We start from the raw sequence: 19,576 nt of genomic DNA, 5'->3' as shown, positions 1-19,576 counted from the left end.
TCAAATACTTTACCTGAAGACCTTCTCTCACTGCCTCCAGAATATAAGGTACCAAAGAATAGTTCCAGAGATCCATGAACCACACTCTAGAACCTTCTACATCCATGGGGCAAGGAAGAAAGAGTCTAGGACCTGAGAAGATATAAATAACAACATATATTGGAGGGGAATTAGAAAATGGCAGAGGTAAGATATCTCTTGTAGGATTATGAAATTGTTATCTTGGCCAGGTGGATTATTTAAAAATTACTGAAGACATAATCTCCTGGCCTCTCTTTCTTATTCACATAAAATATTACTAGAAAACACAATATATCAACGTGTCCCATTTTACAACATAAAATTCAGCCATGATGACATCAACCAATTTACAATCATCTAAATAATGCCTAAATTCTTCTTTTATGACTACATTTAGTATAAACTGGTCTAAAATGTTATTGTACCTTAAATGTACCCTAAAATACAATATACTATTTATTTTGAATGACTATCATTTTTAGAAAACTGTCTCTATCAAAGTTACTTGATTAATATTTTAGTAATCTATAATTGTCAAAACGAATCTTATCAGAGACAGAAAACACAGAAGGCAAACTTTTAGAAAGGGGAGGAGGAACTCTCAATCTTTGGAAGCTTTGAAAACAGTGGTTTGCTTGTTATTTCCTACCATCCAATCTGGTTGTCTTCACCAAGTACTCTCAGTTCCTGGAAAATGGCATATTGTAATTTTGGAACTCACCAATAGTAACATCAGAAGAACTATGTGTTTCTAAAAAACTATTGAGATGATGCCACGTCTTAGGAATCCAATCTATGATTTTAACCAGGTCATTATTCCGTATATTCTTTTCAATCTCCACCTCCACCAGTTTTCTTCGAAGGTATCTCTCTAAAAAGCCTTTCACAGGCTCTGTGTGGTTTGTACATAATACCCATCTACAAAAAGAAAAAAAATCACAAATTGTTATGTGAACTCAATTTTAATACCACAGTCATCCCAATTCCAATGTAAAGTACTAATGAGCTTAATGTATATCTGCTCATCTTTTGAGGCTTCCCCGTGTTGGGAAGTTTATTAGCAATGGAGTTATTATGCAGAGGCTTCACTCTTCAGAGCTTAAGGAAAGCTCAAGAGTGGCAGAGGTGAGTGGGAGTCTTCATGCTGAGTGCCCTCCTGAAGAAAAACCTGAAATCGTGAAGTAGGAACTCTCTTCACACTGCTTATACTTAGAAGAGAAATGCTCTACTTTAGCAGGGGCCCAGTGAGCAGGGGAAAACATTCGAGTCTTTAAAAGCAATGGTTTTTGAAGAAACACTTTTGATGAGCACAATATGTCCGCTTGAAATAAAGAGAGTCATAGAAGTGAGAATTAATCTCACACTAGAGGTAAACACTGGCAAGATCTGTCAATGAACAAATGGAAAAATAACCACCCACAAGCAAAGAAGAATATAACACCAAGGAAGGAAGGGAGAGCGAGATTGAGGAGGAAGGAAAGACAGCAGGAAGGAGGGAGGGCAATCTGAAGGGAGGGAGGATGGGAGCAAGGTATGGAGAGAGGGAAGGAAGATGGAAAGATGGATGGATGGAAGGAAGGAAGGAAGGAAGGAAGGAAGGAAGGAAGGAAGGAAGGAAGGAAGGAAGGAAGGGAGGAAGGAAGGGAGGAAGGAAATAAATCCTTCAACTCTACCTGAAATTGTGATGCAGCTCTAGATTTGGTGATGAAGAAACTCCCTGATTCATTGTGCCAATAATATATGGACTATAAAAATACAGAATAGAATATTTATATATACTAATACAAGTGATTAATACATTAAAATTGTCTTATAAAACAATTATGAAATGTACAATATTGCTTTATTTTGATGGCACTAAGATTTGAAGTCAGTGTCATATACTTAGCTTGCTTGGCTAGTATGGTAGGTACCACATGAGTAAAATCTCCAATCTTGTTTTCTGCTGGTTATTTTGGAGATTGTGCCACACAGACATTTCTGCCTGGGATGGCTTAAAGCCACAAGAGCCCAGCTGGATTATTCTATTTTAACATCCATTTTAAGGGGGTCATTTTGTAATGTTATGGTGGAAAATGACCAAGATGCCTGGACTGAAAATTACTACTGGAAGTTCTAATTTTACCTCTAACACTGAGATGAATCATTTTTTCTCTTTTTGAGCACACTTCAGCTTAGTTATCTATAAAGTTGAAAAGGTAAATAGGATATTATAGGTGCTTAGTAACAGGAGAATATTTCTGTTATTCCTTTAATCTCTATGCTGATATATTTATAATGTTTATAACACTTGATGATATTAATTAAAATATTTAGCACCCAAAGGCTAATAACATTTATGTCAATTGCATGTTGTTATTATAGGTTATTTCTTTAGAAACCATGCTACCATGAATCTTAGTGGGGAGGGCTCATTTTTTTAAACCCTACTGCTACCTTTTCTCTTTCACAAGGAAATTTAAAACATGTGACCAAGGATCTATGGCTGAACAGACTGAATTTTTTTCCCAAGAAAAAGTTGAATTTAGATTTTGATATAGAGTAAAAATGAGAAATTACTTCTAAATGTCCTTCTAGTCATTACTTTTCCCTGATTCAAACTGTTCCATCCTTCATAATATCCTTCCAGACCACTATTAGCACATAGAAGCTCAGACGTGCATAAATGTGCTGAGAACATTCTAAGGAATGGATTGCTTGGAAATATAATAAATAGCAATTAGGAGTTCAGAAGTTAATAGTATCCAATATATGTCTTAAAATACAAATTAGTTCAACAAGTCAAATGTTATGAGCATACCATTTGTTGTATTTACAGTTGAGGAAACCATTGAAGATATCACCTAAAGAGCCCACATGATGGAGATTATCAAGAATTATTACAACTGGGAGCTCTGCGCCATTATTATCAGCACTGCACTGTTCAGCCAGGTTAGCTAGATATTGCTGCAATTCCTTTAAAAAAAGATTACATAAAAGATAATTCTATATCAAGAGCAAGCAATATTTTTGAAATCACATACTGTATATTCCATCCACATTTTTCATAAAAATTATAGATCATTTTATTGTTACCAAAACATTCCACAAAGCAAAAAGAAATCACCCTTGAGAAGGTATTTTTAAGAAAGGAGAGAAAAGAGGAAGCAAGAAAAGCTCTTATATTTGTCAACGAATATAAAACTATAAATTCAGTTTATCAGTCTAGCTATGACATTATACAACAAATCATTATATACTGTGACTTCATTATTATTGATGTTTCAGTAATAGAAGTACTAAATTCAAAATGGCACCTCTCAACTATCAACTACTCTTCATGATTCAATTTTAATTCATTTAGATGAGTTGCAAGTAAGAGTGGAGCATAGGACTCCGACAATACCAGAAAATTATTTATTTGTAATGTATGCTCCACTGTTGCTATTTAATTATTTATTTTTTATGTGTGCTGATACTGGCATTTGAACTTAAGACATCACACTTCTGGTTGCCTCTTTCTGTTCAAGGCTACCACTTTATTACCACTTGAGCCACAACTCTACTTCTGGCATTTTGCTGGTTAGTTGGAAGAAAAGCTCTTGCAGACTTTTCTACCCAGGCTGGCTTTGAGCCAAGATACTCCAATCTCAGCTTCCTGAGAAGAAAGGATTATAGTCATGAGTTACTGGCACCTGCTACTGCAATATTAAAGAAAATATTTATTGTATTTCACTGAGTCATTTAATACCAGCAATTAGGATTTCTTGCTCATCTTGGGCCCATTACAGGTATTATTCCTCTCTAATAATTTTTAATCTAAATATGATAACCAGTTCTCTGACCATTCTCATAGATGGATAGGCCAGGAACATAATGAGGTTCTTAGAATTATCCCAATTAGTAAGAGCATTTCCATAGTTTTTGCATATTTACAATGATATTTTCAATTTGTAAATCTTGCTCTGGTTTTTTTTTTAATTCCATGATCCTAATTTTTGGCAGCCTCTAGATGCTACCTTGTTCTGCAGATAAAACTCTGTGTAGAACTAAAAGTACAGGAGATAAAACAACAGCTTATGGGAAGACAGCAGGGGTGAGTTTTATTTAAATATAAAGTTTAATTTACAAATGAAGGTATTCTTTGATACTAATATATTGTAAAATGGAATAGAATAAGCTGTATCATGTGACTTGCATCAAAGAATATAGAAAATATGTATTAAACTGCCTAGATAATTTAATCCCAGATGTTTATTTTTACTACAATAAGAGTATTATTATTTACGTGTTATTTCAAATATAGTTTTAGCATCTGTCCCTCATCTGCCTATATTGTCGTTCAGTTTTTTAAAAAATATTTACATCTACTGTGTGTTGCCCTCAATCCAGCCCTGTGGAGTAGAGAAATAAGAAAACATACTTCCTTAATTTTTGCCAGTCCTGGGGCTTGAACTCAGGGCCTGCGCACTGTCCTTGAGCAGTTTGCTCTACCACTTGAACCACAGCGCCACTTCTGGCTTTTTTTTTTTTTCCAGTGTATGCTGTACTGAGGAATCAAATCCAGAGCTTTGTTGCATGCTAGTCGTGCATTCTACCACTAGGCCACGTTCCCGGCCCCAACATACTTCCTTTTACAAAAGAGTACAAATAAGTTTTAATATTCATTATGAAGTACACAAATTAGTTTCTTAGATATGGAAGTTACAAAAGGGTAATCTGAGTGCTTAGCCTATAGATTTTAAATGTCATATTAAGGACTACGCTCTGTGTATGCTTACGTCATTTTAATATAGTATCATGAGTGAATTACGGACTTTTAGGAGGAAGTTAGGGGTATGAGAGTTCTGGAAAAGGTGCTCTAGAATTTGGGGAAGGTAGTAGGCACAATCTGAAGTTATGATCAGAAGAGGTACTGTGACACCGAGGGTAAGGGAAAGCTGTAAGAGACCTAGAGGTTAGTTCTAACCAGAGGAGTCTGGCAGGCCATCATGAAGGGTAGACATCTGAGATGAATGAGGAAAAATCCAATTTCATTAACGAATTTTTTTTTCTCAGCACACTATTACCAAAAACTTTGTGCCAAGTACTTGGGCCCCAAGGATTCAAAGCTAAAACATAATTTCTTTGTAGACCTTAAAAGCTAATCAGCAGAGAAATACCCCAGCAACTGAATGCCAACGAGATAATGAGTATAAAATGCCACAAGGACATATAAGGCAGGTGTCTGACTGGCTATAAGGTTGATGAAGTTTTATTTTTTTTTTCCTCCTCCTCTGGTGGTACTGGGGTTTGAACTCAGAGCCCCATTCTTCCTACACAGGTGTTGTAGCAATGTTTGAGCTCTGCCTTCATCCCAAAACATTTTAAAGAATAAAATGTAAGTTCTGGAAAATATGAACACATGATGTTGTTTCAGGAAGTAACAAGAATTCTGTTGTTTCAGGAAAATATAATGTATGGTAGCCCTTTAGTCAATGGGAGAAAACGAAAGAAGAAAACTAACAATCCATGCAGAGGAAACTGGATTTTGTGGATCACTGATATATTTTTGTGTGTGTTGTTAGTAGGGAAAAGTAATTTATTTATCAAAAGAAACATAAATGTGAGGATATAATGATTGAATGGAAACTTAAAAAACATTAAAAGAATATATTCCTTAGATCATTAGGGATGTATATATATATACCTGTAATTAAAATTCAATGAAGAATATATATATATGTATTTATATATATTGCTTACATAGATCAAAGTGCTTGTTTTAAAGCATGTAAAGATTACTCAGTAGGCTCAGCTTCTGCAAGATTCTATGGTAGCAGTACAATTAGCAAATTGTGATTTGCTAATCACCCTTTGATTTTAAGTTTAAGCCATATTTGGATGCTTATGAAATGAGGGAGCTGTCTAAACAGAAAGAGAATAACTACAGCCATAAACTTGAAAACATGATGTCCATATAGAAAAAGTCCAAGTAAGTTTTATGAAGGGTGAATGCTACATAAAACAGAAAGGGATTTATTTCAGGAGCTGAAATGATGGATCAGATCATTGGATTTTTCCAGTTGTCAATGCAGAAACTCTGAACATTCTGGGATGTCACCAAGATAAAATTGTCATTTAAGTGTGCAGTAAATACACTAAGGATCTGAACAAGGAACAATATAATATTTTGTTTGGGTGCAGAAAGCAATGGAAAAACATTAGAGTAGTATAATGGGATGCAATTTTAAATTACCAAATGATACTCTTATTTTCCACAATAACAACTGAGAAAGTTTCCAAATGAATGAAAGGAAATTTCAAAGGCATCCTGAAAATAAAACAAAATCCAGATGGATGGGAGGGTGATTGAGATAGAGAAGAATGGAAAGGGATAAGGATGGACTTCTGGTGCTTTTTTCATAGCTGAAAGTCATAGTTTGAAACCATGAGAAATCATCCAAAGCAGAACAGGAATGAAAGAAAATGGAATGTTGGACCATATTTCATTCATGGTAAATGAGATTGAGAACTGACTAAAGAAGTGGGAATAAATAAGAAGTGATAATTAGAAATATCAGAAGAATTTTTAAGAAAAAAATCAGCTGTAACAACACGCTACTTGTAAACAAGCCAAAAAGAGCAGAGACCATGACTAGGGAGTAAGTAGGCAGTCCCTGGAATGTGTTTGGACAGATGGAGCCAGTAGAGAGTCATGTTCCCTTTCCTCTTGGGGAAATCCTTGGGAATCTAATGAAAGCTATAGATGAATCAGGTGTAAAAACAGGCACGAGACCTTTTTATCATATCACTTACCGGTTTTATCCAGACCACCTCAAATGCCCTTTATGATCTTTAGTCTGATTTGAACCCAAAGATTCAGGTACTGGCACATAGCATTAGAATGTTTCACAGATATACAAAGTGAGATAGAAAAAAATGTACCAGATGGACAATAGAAATGAGGTAAACCCCACATCTGTAACTTTGGAAGTACAGACAAAACATCACTGTAATATAAATGCTGTAGATGGTGTTTTCTCCAACAACTCTAGATATACTAAAAATGAATCTGCCAAGTGTAACTGCCTGATCTTTCCTCCCCTCCTATTCCAAGTGGCTTCAGCTGCCCACATATTCTTTACAAAATCCATCTCTAGCCTTCTGGGTCTGTTCTATCAAATGTCACAAAGTATAATTGCTAGTGTGCACTGCTCTCCATCAAAATATTCCAGCTGGCATCTTGAGTGAATGTGTGAAGTGTAGGAAGAGGAACAGAATGTAAAATTCAAAGGAACCCAAAACATGAAAAGATTATATGTATAATGTACACTTTATATATGTATATATATCCCATGATTTGTATAGCATAGTATAAAAAATATTAGCCATTGCATATCTCTGTATTTTTAGGGAGAAAGGAAGTATTATTTCATGCCCCATTATCATTTTATTTGTTTTTTTGGTAGGGTGAGCAGCCACCCTTAACACAATCTCGACTTGTCATTCCCTCTTTTTTTATATCATCCTCACTTACACCCACACCCACCTCCAAAAAAACACCTGAGAATCTTCTGTTAACTTAGAAAAAGAATAGTCACATTCTTTGTATCCAGCATTACTGACAGCTCATTCATATCTGATATGAAGAAAGGAACAATAAACACTTTGTGTTTTGTGCCTTCTTGATGATAAATGCTACATGATTCATCCCAGGGTTTCTGCCTAGTGCTATTTCCTAGCACTGTTCGATCCATTCAAACACTACTGGCAAAACTTAATGTTATCAACATTTTGTAACCCAACCCAAACTGACCTAATAATAGTATAAATATTTTTTCTGAAAATTGAAAAAAATATTTGAAGTACTTTATCAGAAAAATTTCAAAGGACATAATCTCTTTAGCAATATCTCTAAGTACAGAAATGTTATATAAGGGAAAATGTTTTTTAAAAAATAGGTTTAGATGCTAGATAGATTTTATATATTTTATATTCAGTACAAATCACCTGTTTTGTTTCAGTGTGTCAAACTATATCAAATGAAGCTTGAAATCAATGTTTTAATTCAAGTGATCTCTATCTTTATCAAATGATCTCTACCTTTATCAAAATTCTTTGGTCTCCTCTATTACATCTATTCCATGTATTTGCATTCCGCTCTTTTTTTAAAAAATCAAAGAACTTCTGTATCAGTTTTGAGGAAAAGCCAAAGAGAAGACAGAGGACGCATAAGAGATCTCAAAATCCTTTCATCTCCTGAAGCAAAAAAAGCTAGACTATTGCTGAAAGCCTTCTTTTGTATAAAGCTATAAGGAGACAGGATCACAGAAAGCAATAAATACATAGAATGGAGCAAGAAAACAATTGTTCACTTCCTCCTTCAGCTTCCAGCAGAGCCAAGTGTTCTTCCTACCTCAGGTCTAGGCCCCTCTTCATGACAATGAGTGTTTGAACTACAATTTGAATACTGCTGAATTCCGAAGGAATACAACCCATGGGCTGTATTTATTTAACTGCTAAGACATCGTCTTATGTTTGATGAGTGTCATTGTACCTCTGAAGAGCAGATCTATAAGACAATTTTGAACAAAAGAGTGTGCGTGGATCTGTATGTGTTTGCACAAAAAATGTTCAGTAGAGACTGGGAGTTTGGCATAGTGGTAGAATGCTTGACCAGCATGTAGGAAGAGGTAGAGCTCTATCTAGCCTTGAGAAAGTAGAAGGATAATTCTCAGGCCCTGAGTTCAAGCCCCACAACTGCCAAAAAAAATATTCACTAGGCACAAGGACTATAATTAAGAATCAAACTATACATGAATATTTACTACTTTTGATTCTTTGTCTGATTCTGCCTGTCTGTCTTTCTCTCAAACATACACACACACATACTTAATCTGTCCCTACCTCACTGCTACTTTTTCCTCCATTTTGTAGACAAGAAAATAAAATGAAGGTGTGAGAAAATTCAGTAATGAGCCCTCGATGCTACAACAGCTCAGTGCTAAGACTTCAAGGAAAAAATAAAAAACTTGCTAATAGTATTGATTATCCTCTTCCTCTGGGTACAGATAACTTCTTAGCAACAAGTTACCATATATGCCCTCCTCATTTACAGTTTGTAGAAACTAAACTTAACTAATATTCTATGGCCTAGCTTAGTTGCTTAGTTGCTAGCTAGTGCATAGGCTTTGAGAAGTGACTGGGTTGTGTGAGAGCTAACCTCTTCAGTGGATCAATCCATAGGCCAATTCCTACTGAACTGGATATTAGAAGGTAGGCTTGCTTGGAAGATGTGTCACTAGGAACATGCCTTTGAACAGTGTATTCCATCTCCAAGTTGGAGAAGTGCCAAGTGTTCTTCCTACCTCAGATCTAGGACCCTCTTTCATGACATGAGTGCTATTGTCCTTTCTTTCTCTCGGCTTTGTGGCTGCCAGGAGGTGGGTAGCTTTGCTACCCTTTAGGCATTTCCTCTTGAGTGTCTTAGGACCAAGTTATTGTAGGATTCCCCCAAAGTGTTGTTTATAATATTGGAAGTAGACAATGAGCACCTTCGGTAGCATTCATAAATGAATATCAGGAAATGCTGACCCTCAATTACTTCCTGTTTTGACGATATTTCTAATTTTACTCAGCATATATGAAAGTGTTGGTTAGGTTTTATAGCCAATGGTCTAGGTGAGAATATGCAGTCTAATTGCAGGTGAAATGAAATATTGTTAGCTTTCTGTCTATCTTTCTAGGTATAATATGGAAGCCACACATAAATGTAAACCTTGACTGTTCAAGAGATGGATAGGTAAGTCAAGGTCATTCTCTTAGGCCTCTGTGACTTACCTTACTGGACTTGTGGTCCACATTGAAAGTGGCAATTGCATCCTCTGTCTTTTTCCTCCCAGATTTGGTTATTACATACTCAGCAAGTTTGTTTGCTAAATAGGTCTTTCCAGTTCCACTTGGTCCTGAGAGTATAATTCTGTGATGCTCCATCAACAAGTTAAAGTACCTTTGGGTAATTGGTTTAGGAATCAGTGTATCAAAAACAAAACTGTCCAAACTGTTTTCTTCTACCCCTGTAGGAAAAAAGAAAAAGAAAAAAATAGTACCTTTTGGTTTTACATAAGCTACAACTTAAGAATAAAGATTATCAATGAACCATCTTCTACACATAGGAATGCTGCTCTTGCAAAGTAATTCTTAGATATTTATAACTTACAAATGTTTGATCATTTTGAGAAATAAGATATATTAGAAAAAGTATAAACATCCCAAATGAAAGCAAAATTTATTCTTTGTCTGTTGTCCTTTACTGACTACAACATGTTTGACACTGCTTCCAGAAAGAAATGGACACATTATAAATCCTATCACAAAAGCCTTCCTTCTTTTTTAAAGTCATATTCTTAGAATAAATGTGACGTTTAGACATTATAGGGGTACATGCATGTATGTTCCTTTCTTTTCCCCAACTCACTTTCCATTCTCTTTATTACCTTCCATCTCTCATTATACATCCCAGCTGCACAAACACTTAAGCCTTTAGTGAATATGAACTATGATGTTTGTCAAGGAATTAGGAAGCAAAGCAACAGTATCTCATATTCCTAACTCAATCACCTTAACCATAAAATCAAATATTGATGAATCCCTCTATTAACCCATAGTACATATAGATTCATTTTAATTCTTGAATACCTATAAGAAAACAGCTATGGTAGCTTTCAGGTTGACATTAAGCCTGTAATTAGTCACATCATCTAAAGCAAAGAGAGCAGGATTTATCATCATGATTCCCAAGCTCCATTCTCTATGCCCTGTGGATATTTCTGAGAACACATGTTTTAAAGTCCAAGACACAGAAATGAATATATTACTTTGGAATACAAATTCATAGTTTTGAATCCCCCACTTGGTGATAGATGAGAATGGAGAACAAAACTAGAAACGGAAATTCCCAAAATCCTTTTTCTTCCAATGACTTGGCACATCTTCGCATTGCTATTCTAAGTTTCACATTTCAGAACTGAAAATAATTTTTTAAAAAAAGTTACTAATTGTGTTGCATTTCAATTTTTGCTATTTAGGATATTAACTTTCAAAGAACAACATGCCTACTTCTTACTAAAAACTATCAAAGTGGTCAACAACCTCTACCAGATAGCACAGGTTAGATACTCTGAAAGGAAATTGAAGGGAAGAAAGGAAACAAGTAAGGAAGGTTGAAAAAAAGAAACAAAGAGAGAGGGAGTGAATAGAAAGCTAAAGGGGAGATTCCATGCTTACCTTTCAGGTTCACAGTGATGACGTCATTATCCCCCACCAGGTAACCACAAGGCAGCAGTTCAGGCACTTCTAGGTTATGAGATCTTATCAAGTCTCCTATACAGTAGCTAGCAATACAGTCAGAACTCAGACCGAGACTAGAGGATGTATCAATTCGGAATACATACTCCTAAAATGGTACACACAAAAACATGGACACAGAGGTTCTACTCACTTACAACAAAGCAAAAAAGTCATGGAACTCTAAAGCTGGTGGCTAAAAATTCACATATGAGGACTATAAGAAATGCTAATGTTGACCCATATCACGAAAGATTTCCTTCCTTGAAATGAAAAAGGAACTGTATCTGTGCTATTATTATTATATAATTGATCTTGTTCAGCTTTATTTTCTTCATAGTTGGCACACTACCATTTGAGCCACACCTCCACTTCCAAGTTTCTCAGATAAGGGTCTCTCAGATTTGTCTCTCTGGTTTTGAATAAAGATCCTCAGTTCTCAGCCTCCTGAGTGACTAGGATTAGAGTCATGACTGGCTAGTTATACTAGTGAGGTAAAAGAAAGCATCTAAAAAGGAACATGTGAAAATTAACATTAGGCTATCTTTTATAACTTACCTTAAAAAGACGTCTAATTACACCATCTAAGACATCCCATTTGGTTTTGCCACTGACACCAATGGATCCTATCAAATATGCCTGAGACTTCTGGTCCTTAACAAGAACAAAATAAAGTAAGAAGAGAAGCAAGCAGTGAGTCTAATGCTATTAACGTATTTTCGGCTAAAACATACTAATGTAATTAATGATTTTGCCCAAAGAATTCATTAAGCCTACAGATTCAATAGTATCAGATATATGTTATAATATATATAATATTAATGTAGAAGTCCATATACAACAAAACATAATTCCAGCAAACTAACCAATGAATCAAATAAATAATAGCAATGCCCAAAATAGCAAGCAAGAAAGACATGAAATGAAATGGCTTCTTAAGGAATATAGATTCAAGACCTTTTTAGAGGAAGGCAAAGTCAAAGGAATCAGAGAGAAGTGCTTTGTATTTTATCACAGGAGGCACATCCCTAGAGAGAAGCAGTTTGGTAGGAAGGAAATCATGACATGTGTGAAAATCACTATATGAATCCTAGAACTTCATTTTATTTTTTTGGTAGGTCCTTGGCCTTGAACGTGGCCTGGGTTCTATCCCTGAGCTCTTCAGCTGAATGCTACTGCCCTAACCCTTAAGCCACAGCCTCATTTCATGTTTTCTAATAGTTAATTGGAGATATTGGAGATAAGAGTCTCACATACTTTAGTGCCCAGGCTGGCTTTGACCTGCGGTCCTCAGATTTCAGCCTCTTGAGTAGCTGGGATTAAAGGCATGAGCTTCATTTTATTATTTCATCATCTATTATGTTCAAAAGGTCTGTAACTCAGGATTTTTCAATTTGATTTTTTAATGTAAAATCTGATTTAGCTTTAAAAATAATCACTCACTTTGAAAAACTAACAATAATGATTTTTTTCAAAAAATGAAAAATAATTATCTGTGGTGTAATAGTTTACACATTCACAAAAGAGGTCCCACGTTGAATTTAGCAAAACACCTACTATTTGTAAGAACTGATAGAACTTGTTTTATAAACAAGTTATAGTGTTATATTACAAATATTGATTTCAAATCTAAACTGTTGTTGGATGGGGTATGTAGATATTCAGGAAATGCAATTTAGTTGGAATTTCTTTATGCTGCCTGGAAATAATTACATGGACTCCTAATTATGATATGAGCAGATACAATTACTTAATGTGTTACTATTCTGGTTCTTGTCACCCAGTAAGTGGCTCTAATGGGTGATGTAACGAGGGTTAGAGGCATGGATTTTGTAGCCATCTAAATAAGAAATGTGGCCTTTGGTAAATCACCAGGACTTCCATTTCTTCAGCCACGATATTTAACCCTATTTAAGTTAATGACTGTCAACATCCTTGCAAAGAAACATCCTAAGTCAGAAAAGTCCGAAATCAGCACCTGAATGACCATGTCTCTTTTTCTTCACTCCTTCTATGTACAAAATATCCATCTCACCACAAAATTCCACATGCAAACACTTTCAGCCCCAGTACATATTTGGAGATAATAAGTTAGGATGAGCTTAATGCCTATGAGATATGAGCTCACGATGAGATGAGTAATATTGAAGTAGCTCCGTTCTTTCCTTCTTATAGACACTGAGGTAAGACCATCTGAGACATATTTATGTTATGTAATCATTCTTTGTTCTGCAATTTTCTGTTGAGAGGCCTAACACCCTTAAAAAACTGGTCTAAGAAGCTTTATCCAAAAAAGAAATAAACCTTCAAAAATATTGGCTTTTACAATTATTCTGGGAAGGAAATGTTATTTTTCAGTATATTCATCATATAGCTAACATAGATGCTCACACAATGTTTTCAATGGCTGCTTTTAAATCAGAGTTAGCTGAGGTTTCAGTGAGATTATTAGATATAAAGACCCACCTGGGGAAAAGCAAGGACCAAATATGCAGCTCAAGCAGGAAGCCTATGGTGTTGGATTCTTTGGTACATTTGCTCAATGTGAACATTAACAGGTGGTATTTCACTCTGCAAACTTAAGTATTTCAATTACCTTAAAATTCTAAATGACTATTTTCTGCTGTGGCTTGATACAAATATCTGGATTATTTCCAAGCATACATTCTTGGCTATTACCTAAACATTCAACTTCAAGTGTCATATTAGCTTTAAGAATGACTGTCAAGGGCTGGAAGTTTGGCCTAATGGTAAGAGTGTACCTAGCATGAAGATTGGGGTTCAATTCCTTGGTACCACATACATAGAAAAAGCCAGAAGTGGTGCTTTGGCTCAAGTGGTAGAGCTCTAGCCTTGAGGTAAAGCCCAAGGGCAGTGCTCTGGCCTTGAGTTCAAGCCCCAGGACTTGCTTAAAAAAAAGTGAGTGTCAAGTGATGTTGCCCAATTGAAAACAACAAAAGTCTTAAAAGACTTGTCTGATCAGATAGGAGCTTGCTTAAAAAAATAATATGGACAAGCATCTTCAATGCAATGTGCCCTACTAAGTTGATAGAATATGGGTCTCTTGGAAGTCAAATGTGTATTTGTATACACACACACACACACACACACACACACACACATATTGTGCTGGACTTGAGGATTGCACTTACTGCCTGGACATTCTCCTTGAGCTACTGTTGCTCAAGTTTGGTGCTCTAACATTTGAGCCACAGCTCCACTTTCTCCACAATATTTCTGAACCATACAGTCTGTGTTCAAAATGATTGACATACCATAAACACTACTCAACAGACTCAAATAAGATGTTTATGTCAAGGAAAAAATAAAGCTGACTACTGCTTTCAGAGACTGAAGGTGTGATACAATTCAGATACACTGCTGCCCTTATGGCAATGACATTTCTCATGATCATTGCTTCACAGGTTTTGTGTAACATAATATACTAATTTTAAGCAAACAGAGCTGACAGAATATTTACACATCCAACTTAGGAACTAAGATCTTTTAGGGACATGGAATTGAAAGGCATACCTTTGCTCGACCATAGCCCTTGCTTATAGAGACTATAATTTTCACACTGCGGCCATCCTTATATCCAGTCGCATCACCAGCATCATCAAGCAAAATATCTATCACGAAAATTACAGAGCCACAAACACAACAGAGTAAGATTAGCTGAAATATGAATTGCGTGGTTGGCTAAAGTTTCAATCTAAGAATTTATTTTTGTTTCCGAAAATTTTGCTCAAGTTGGGACATTTGCCTTTTACCTCTGGATGAGGAAATAAGTGATTTTCCCCACCATCACATACAAGTCCAACCATTTAAATAATACATGAGTAATATTCAATCACCATTAGAACTGAAAAGCAATCCAATTTTTCTACCCAAATCAAAATATCCAAGCCTAATACCCGTGTAATTTATCAATGCACAGATGCAGAGACTGATTGTCAACTAGAATTATTTTCAGGCATTGGACACATACATAATTTTTATATATATCCTCCATTACTTGGTATTTTGTTGAATTTTAACCATAGCATAATCATCCTTATAGACATATTAATTCTTGATCTACTGTACCCTTTATGATAATAGTTTCAAAATCAAAATACTGCTTCTAGTCATCACCTAAAAATTACAGAAGCATGATAAAGCTTGTTAATCTTTGAAATCACATCCTGTAAATGCTATTAAAGATTAAAATTTAAAATGCATTTATACCAGATTAATGCCCCAATCTGAAGATCTCATGACAAGCTATCCCAAATGTATGCTTTCCTTTAACAAAGTTGATGTTCCCCAGCTATTTTAATATGAAGATAGTACTGTGTGCATAAAGGAAATTGAGTTATGTGTACCAGAGCTTCTGGGCCTGGTGACAAGCTCTGATGATAATTTTGTAGAGACAAGCCTTGTGACTATAACATCATAGAACAACAATTTAATAAGATAGCTAATGAAAATGGATGTTTTCTATTATGTTAATAATTAAGCCTATGTAATTTTGTAAAGGAGGAGGAAAAAAACTGTAAGATCTAACAAATACAACTTTTAGTACTACAGGTATAGGTGTACGTATAGTATAGACTACAGCTCTATGTACATTTTTCTTTAGAATTTGTAAGGTTCAATCATTGCTTTTTGGTGCTATGTTAGGGGTTATCTCAGCTCTTTCATTGGAAACTTAAAAACCATAAAAAAACAAAGATAATTTTGTCTCCTCCCTACCTTTTATCATTTTACCTTTCTTAAAATTCTGTGGAGATATTACTTCTGAGTATTTTTTAGCAGGTTAAGACAATATATAATATAATTAAGAATGACTAGAAGAATATCATTCCCAACAAAAAAGACAAATATTTGAAGTAACGTGAAAGCTTATTACTTTGAGTTGATGATTATATGTTACTTAAGTATATTAAATTCTGATGATTTATTACCCCATACAGATATATAAATACCATTTCAATTAAAAAATGCATTTCTTAAGGATTATTCTAATTAGCTTGCTCTTAATTTCAGAAGTCCAGGGAAGTTAATCATTGGCTGCTCTTACCTAAATACCTTGCAAGTTTTTTTTTTTCACTAAGCTGATTGTTAATACTTTCCTCAAATACCCACAAATATTCAGCAAATACTAACCATCATTGGTATCAGAAAGTGTTCTGGGCATGGGCAACAAATATCAAAGAAAATATAAAAGAAAAATAAATTTTTGCTTCTTTGAAACAGGCAATTTTTGCACTTCTCAACACGGTAATTACAGAATGTGTCAAGTACGCTTTAATAAAACTGGAATAATTAGCAAAGGAAGAACTCAAGATGGATGATAATTCTGGAAAGTTTCCTTGGGGAGTTATGTTAGGGAGAGATTTAGAAGGTTGATAGGTGCTAGACATGTCAAGAGACAAGGAAAGAGATTCAGCAGACAATAACAAATCCATGAGCTCTGATTATGAGCTGGAAGCATTCCAGGAACTGGCAGATGTTTGTGGGAGCAGGAGTTTAGAATCAGGACAGTATGAAATGATGTTGAAGTTACCCATGAAAAGAGACTTAATCTTAGAGCTCATCCCAAAATCTGCTCAGTTTTGCCTGGAAACTTTTGATACATCTCATGTCACACCAACTTTTAAAAAATGAAACTCTGGGGCCAGGAGTTTGGCCTAGTAGTAGATTGCTTACCTAGCATGCAGGAAGACCAGGGTTCAATTCCTCAGTACCACATGCATAGAAAAAGCCAGAAGTGGTGCTGTGGCTCAAGTGGTAGAGTGGTGGCCTTAAGAAAGCCCAAGGATGGTACGCAGACCCTGAGTTCAAGCCTCAGGACTGGCAAAAAAAAATTGAAACTCAAAATATATATTTAGTCCTTAGAACAGTGGGGGTAGTTACCATGAAACAAGTAAAGTATTGTCTTTAATTTTTGTACATATGGGCTCTCTAAATCAATATGGTAAGTAAAAGTCTTGGTAATGGATCCAGACAGATATGACTTTACATATTAAATTTTCCACTCATCAGGGGCATACTTTGGAAATGAGTAGTCACTTTCTTAGGCCTTGTTTTCTACATATATACATATACATATACATATATATATATATATAAAATGGGACTACTTTAAGAAGCCCCATTTTGTACAACTACAGAAAATAAAAGGTAATTTTGTAAAACATCTAATTTTCCATGTCTAGTAAGTTTTCTTGTTCAAATCATTATTTCTTTTCCATGTATATTTATTCAAGTATCTCTTTCAGGGAGTAGAGAGATCACATCCTAACTAACCCTGTTCACAGTAAACTGGAGAAAAATCACTTGCAGCAAAAAACAAAAACAAACAAAACAAACAAACAAAAAAATAAACTCCATGAGGAGAAAACCATGAGATTCAAGGAGCGGGTACTCTGGAAATTTTTGGAACACAAGTTATAGCCTTTTGTATAAACATGGGTTTTCTGAATTACAAGAAGCTCCAATTGTCCTTTAGATATAAAAGATAAAATTAAGAATATATTTATGTCATTTATTTTATTTTATTTTTAGTAACAGCTATAGTAATAGCCATAATAGAATTTGAAGAGATTCTGGATTTGCTGATTATGAGGTTTATTGAAACATAATGAAGATAGCATCATTTTCTATATCTTCCTTCTCCTGCCCTGTCTACATTTGAATGGTTTAAGACAAGCAGTGGAGTCTCTAGAGTCTACAGTGAAGTCTAGTTGCCAGGAAACATCAATATTATTGGTTTTCAAGCGTCACCTGGTGGTTGCGTTTTGTAATTACCACAGAACCCTGTGTAAACATTTCCACTGAATTCTATATCCATGGAATGATTCAATGTCATAGGAGCAGTTATACTTGGCAAGTGAAAGGTTCATTATACATCAAGATGCAGTGGTATCATGTGATTCTGAGTGAAATGGAATTAAAACTCTCCTCTTATTCTACCATTAGTCCTGCTGTGTACAATAACAGAAACCTAGCCTGTTCTTTGGTTTGTGGAAAATTTAATGGAGCTGCAGACTGGGTGACACAGCAGCCCTGTGTTCTCTCTAGCCACAGGGAGAAGCCTCATCATCCTGAATTCAGAAATGGCTTTATACAACGAAAACTCTATTAACTGCCACCGAGTTCTTATTATATTTGGGAGTTTTAATCATCTCAACGAAAATTCAAGGATGTCATCCTTCCAAAGTGCCAGCAATTTAAAAAAATGTGATCTGAAAATTATACGAGTCACCATTTCACCAAGAATGTTCTTATACAAGTAGAAACATTCTGGAAGATAAGAGCAGTGTTATTGTTGAGCATGTGTGTGAAGGGCAATGAATCTCCAGATTCTAAATATCTCTCTCCCTGCTGAGCTGTATGCTGGCTGTAGCTTGGGCAGGCATGAGCACTGACTCACCTGAGGTAACAGACTCTGTGATGTTCAGGTTGTTGAGGGAAAGCCCCAAGGACTGCCGGGAAGAAGAGGAGGATGCAGTACTTGAAGATTCTGATGGTGGCCGAGCAGGCTTAGCGAGGTTACCAGTTTCAGCCTTCAATCGATCATTTTCAGCCTTCAGTATTTCAATTTCATTCTGTTACAAAGACAGAAAAGAGCAGATAAAGGTATCAAGGTTTGTAGGAGGGGTAGGTAGTTTGCTAAAGTATATAGTAATATGTTAAAGATACAAATGATAAAAATAACATTTTCTTATACAGAGGAAAGTCAGCTTTTTCTCTGATTCTCATGGATATGTACACCTGTGCTTATAAAATAGACATCCTATTATTTTGTTGTTGTTAAGTATTTGGGCTGCTAGGAACAGAACCCAAGGTCTCATGTATACTAGGTTCGAGGTCTATAATAAGCGATATTCTCATCCCCACTGTTTGAATTAAGCATATCGCCAGGTGCTGATGGTTCACATCTCTAATTCTAGCTATTCAAAAGGCTGCGTTCTGAGGATCGCACTTCAAAGTCAGTCTGCATGGGAACGGAGGCTTATCTCCAATCAACTACCAGAAATCTGGAAGTGGAGGTGTGGTTCTAGGGTACAGTAATGGGCTTAAGAGAAAATCTCAAGTGAGATGGTGGAGCCAAATTCAATGACACGAAAACAAACAACGTGGCATTAGAATCTTACTTCCCTGAATTCATGGAGACTAGAAAAACAGTGAAACAGAAATAATACACAACAAGATGATTTATAGTTACTTCAGCATACTAGCTAATAAATGCAAAGGTGTT

The 19,576-nt window shown here is 35.4% G+C and overlaps 1 protein-coding gene across 1 annotated transcript in view; it reads right to left on the bottom strand.

Moving 5' to 3' along the window:
• Nav3 (neuron navigator 3) overlaps positions 1-19,576 on the bottom strand; it is a 253,484-nt gene that overhangs the window by 9,689 nt on the left and 224,219 nt on the right. Inside the window, exons 28-36 of the mRNA XM_090328294.1 lie at positions 18,749-18,923; positions 14,863-14,960; positions 11,887-11,982; positions 11,269-11,437; positions 9,823-10,058; positions 2,822-2,976; positions 1,695-1,766; positions 743-939; positions 14-132 (exon numbers count right to left, since the gene is read on the bottom strand). Coding sequence (XP_090184420.1) covers positions 14-132; positions 743-939; positions 1,695-1,766; positions 2,822-2,976; positions 9,823-10,058; positions 11,269-11,437; positions 11,887-11,982; positions 14,863-14,960; positions 18,749-18,923 — 1,317 coding nt within the window. The remainder of the gene's footprint in view (positions 1-13; positions 133-742; positions 940-1,694; positions 1,767-2,821; positions 2,977-9,822; positions 10,059-11,268; positions 11,438-11,886; positions 11,983-14,862; positions 14,961-18,748; positions 18,924-19,576) is intronic.

Source organism: Megascapheus bottae, chromosome 2 (genome assembly GCF_031878675.1).
Source record: "Megascapheus bottae isolate mThoBot1 chromosome 2, mThoBot2.hap1, whole genome shotgun sequence".
Lineage (NCBI taxonomy): Eukaryota > Metazoa > Chordata > Mammalia > Rodentia > Geomyidae > Megascapheus > Megascapheus bottae.
Note: the sequence above shows the minus strand (reverse complement) of the source record. Positions and strands in the feature narration are given on the sequence as shown.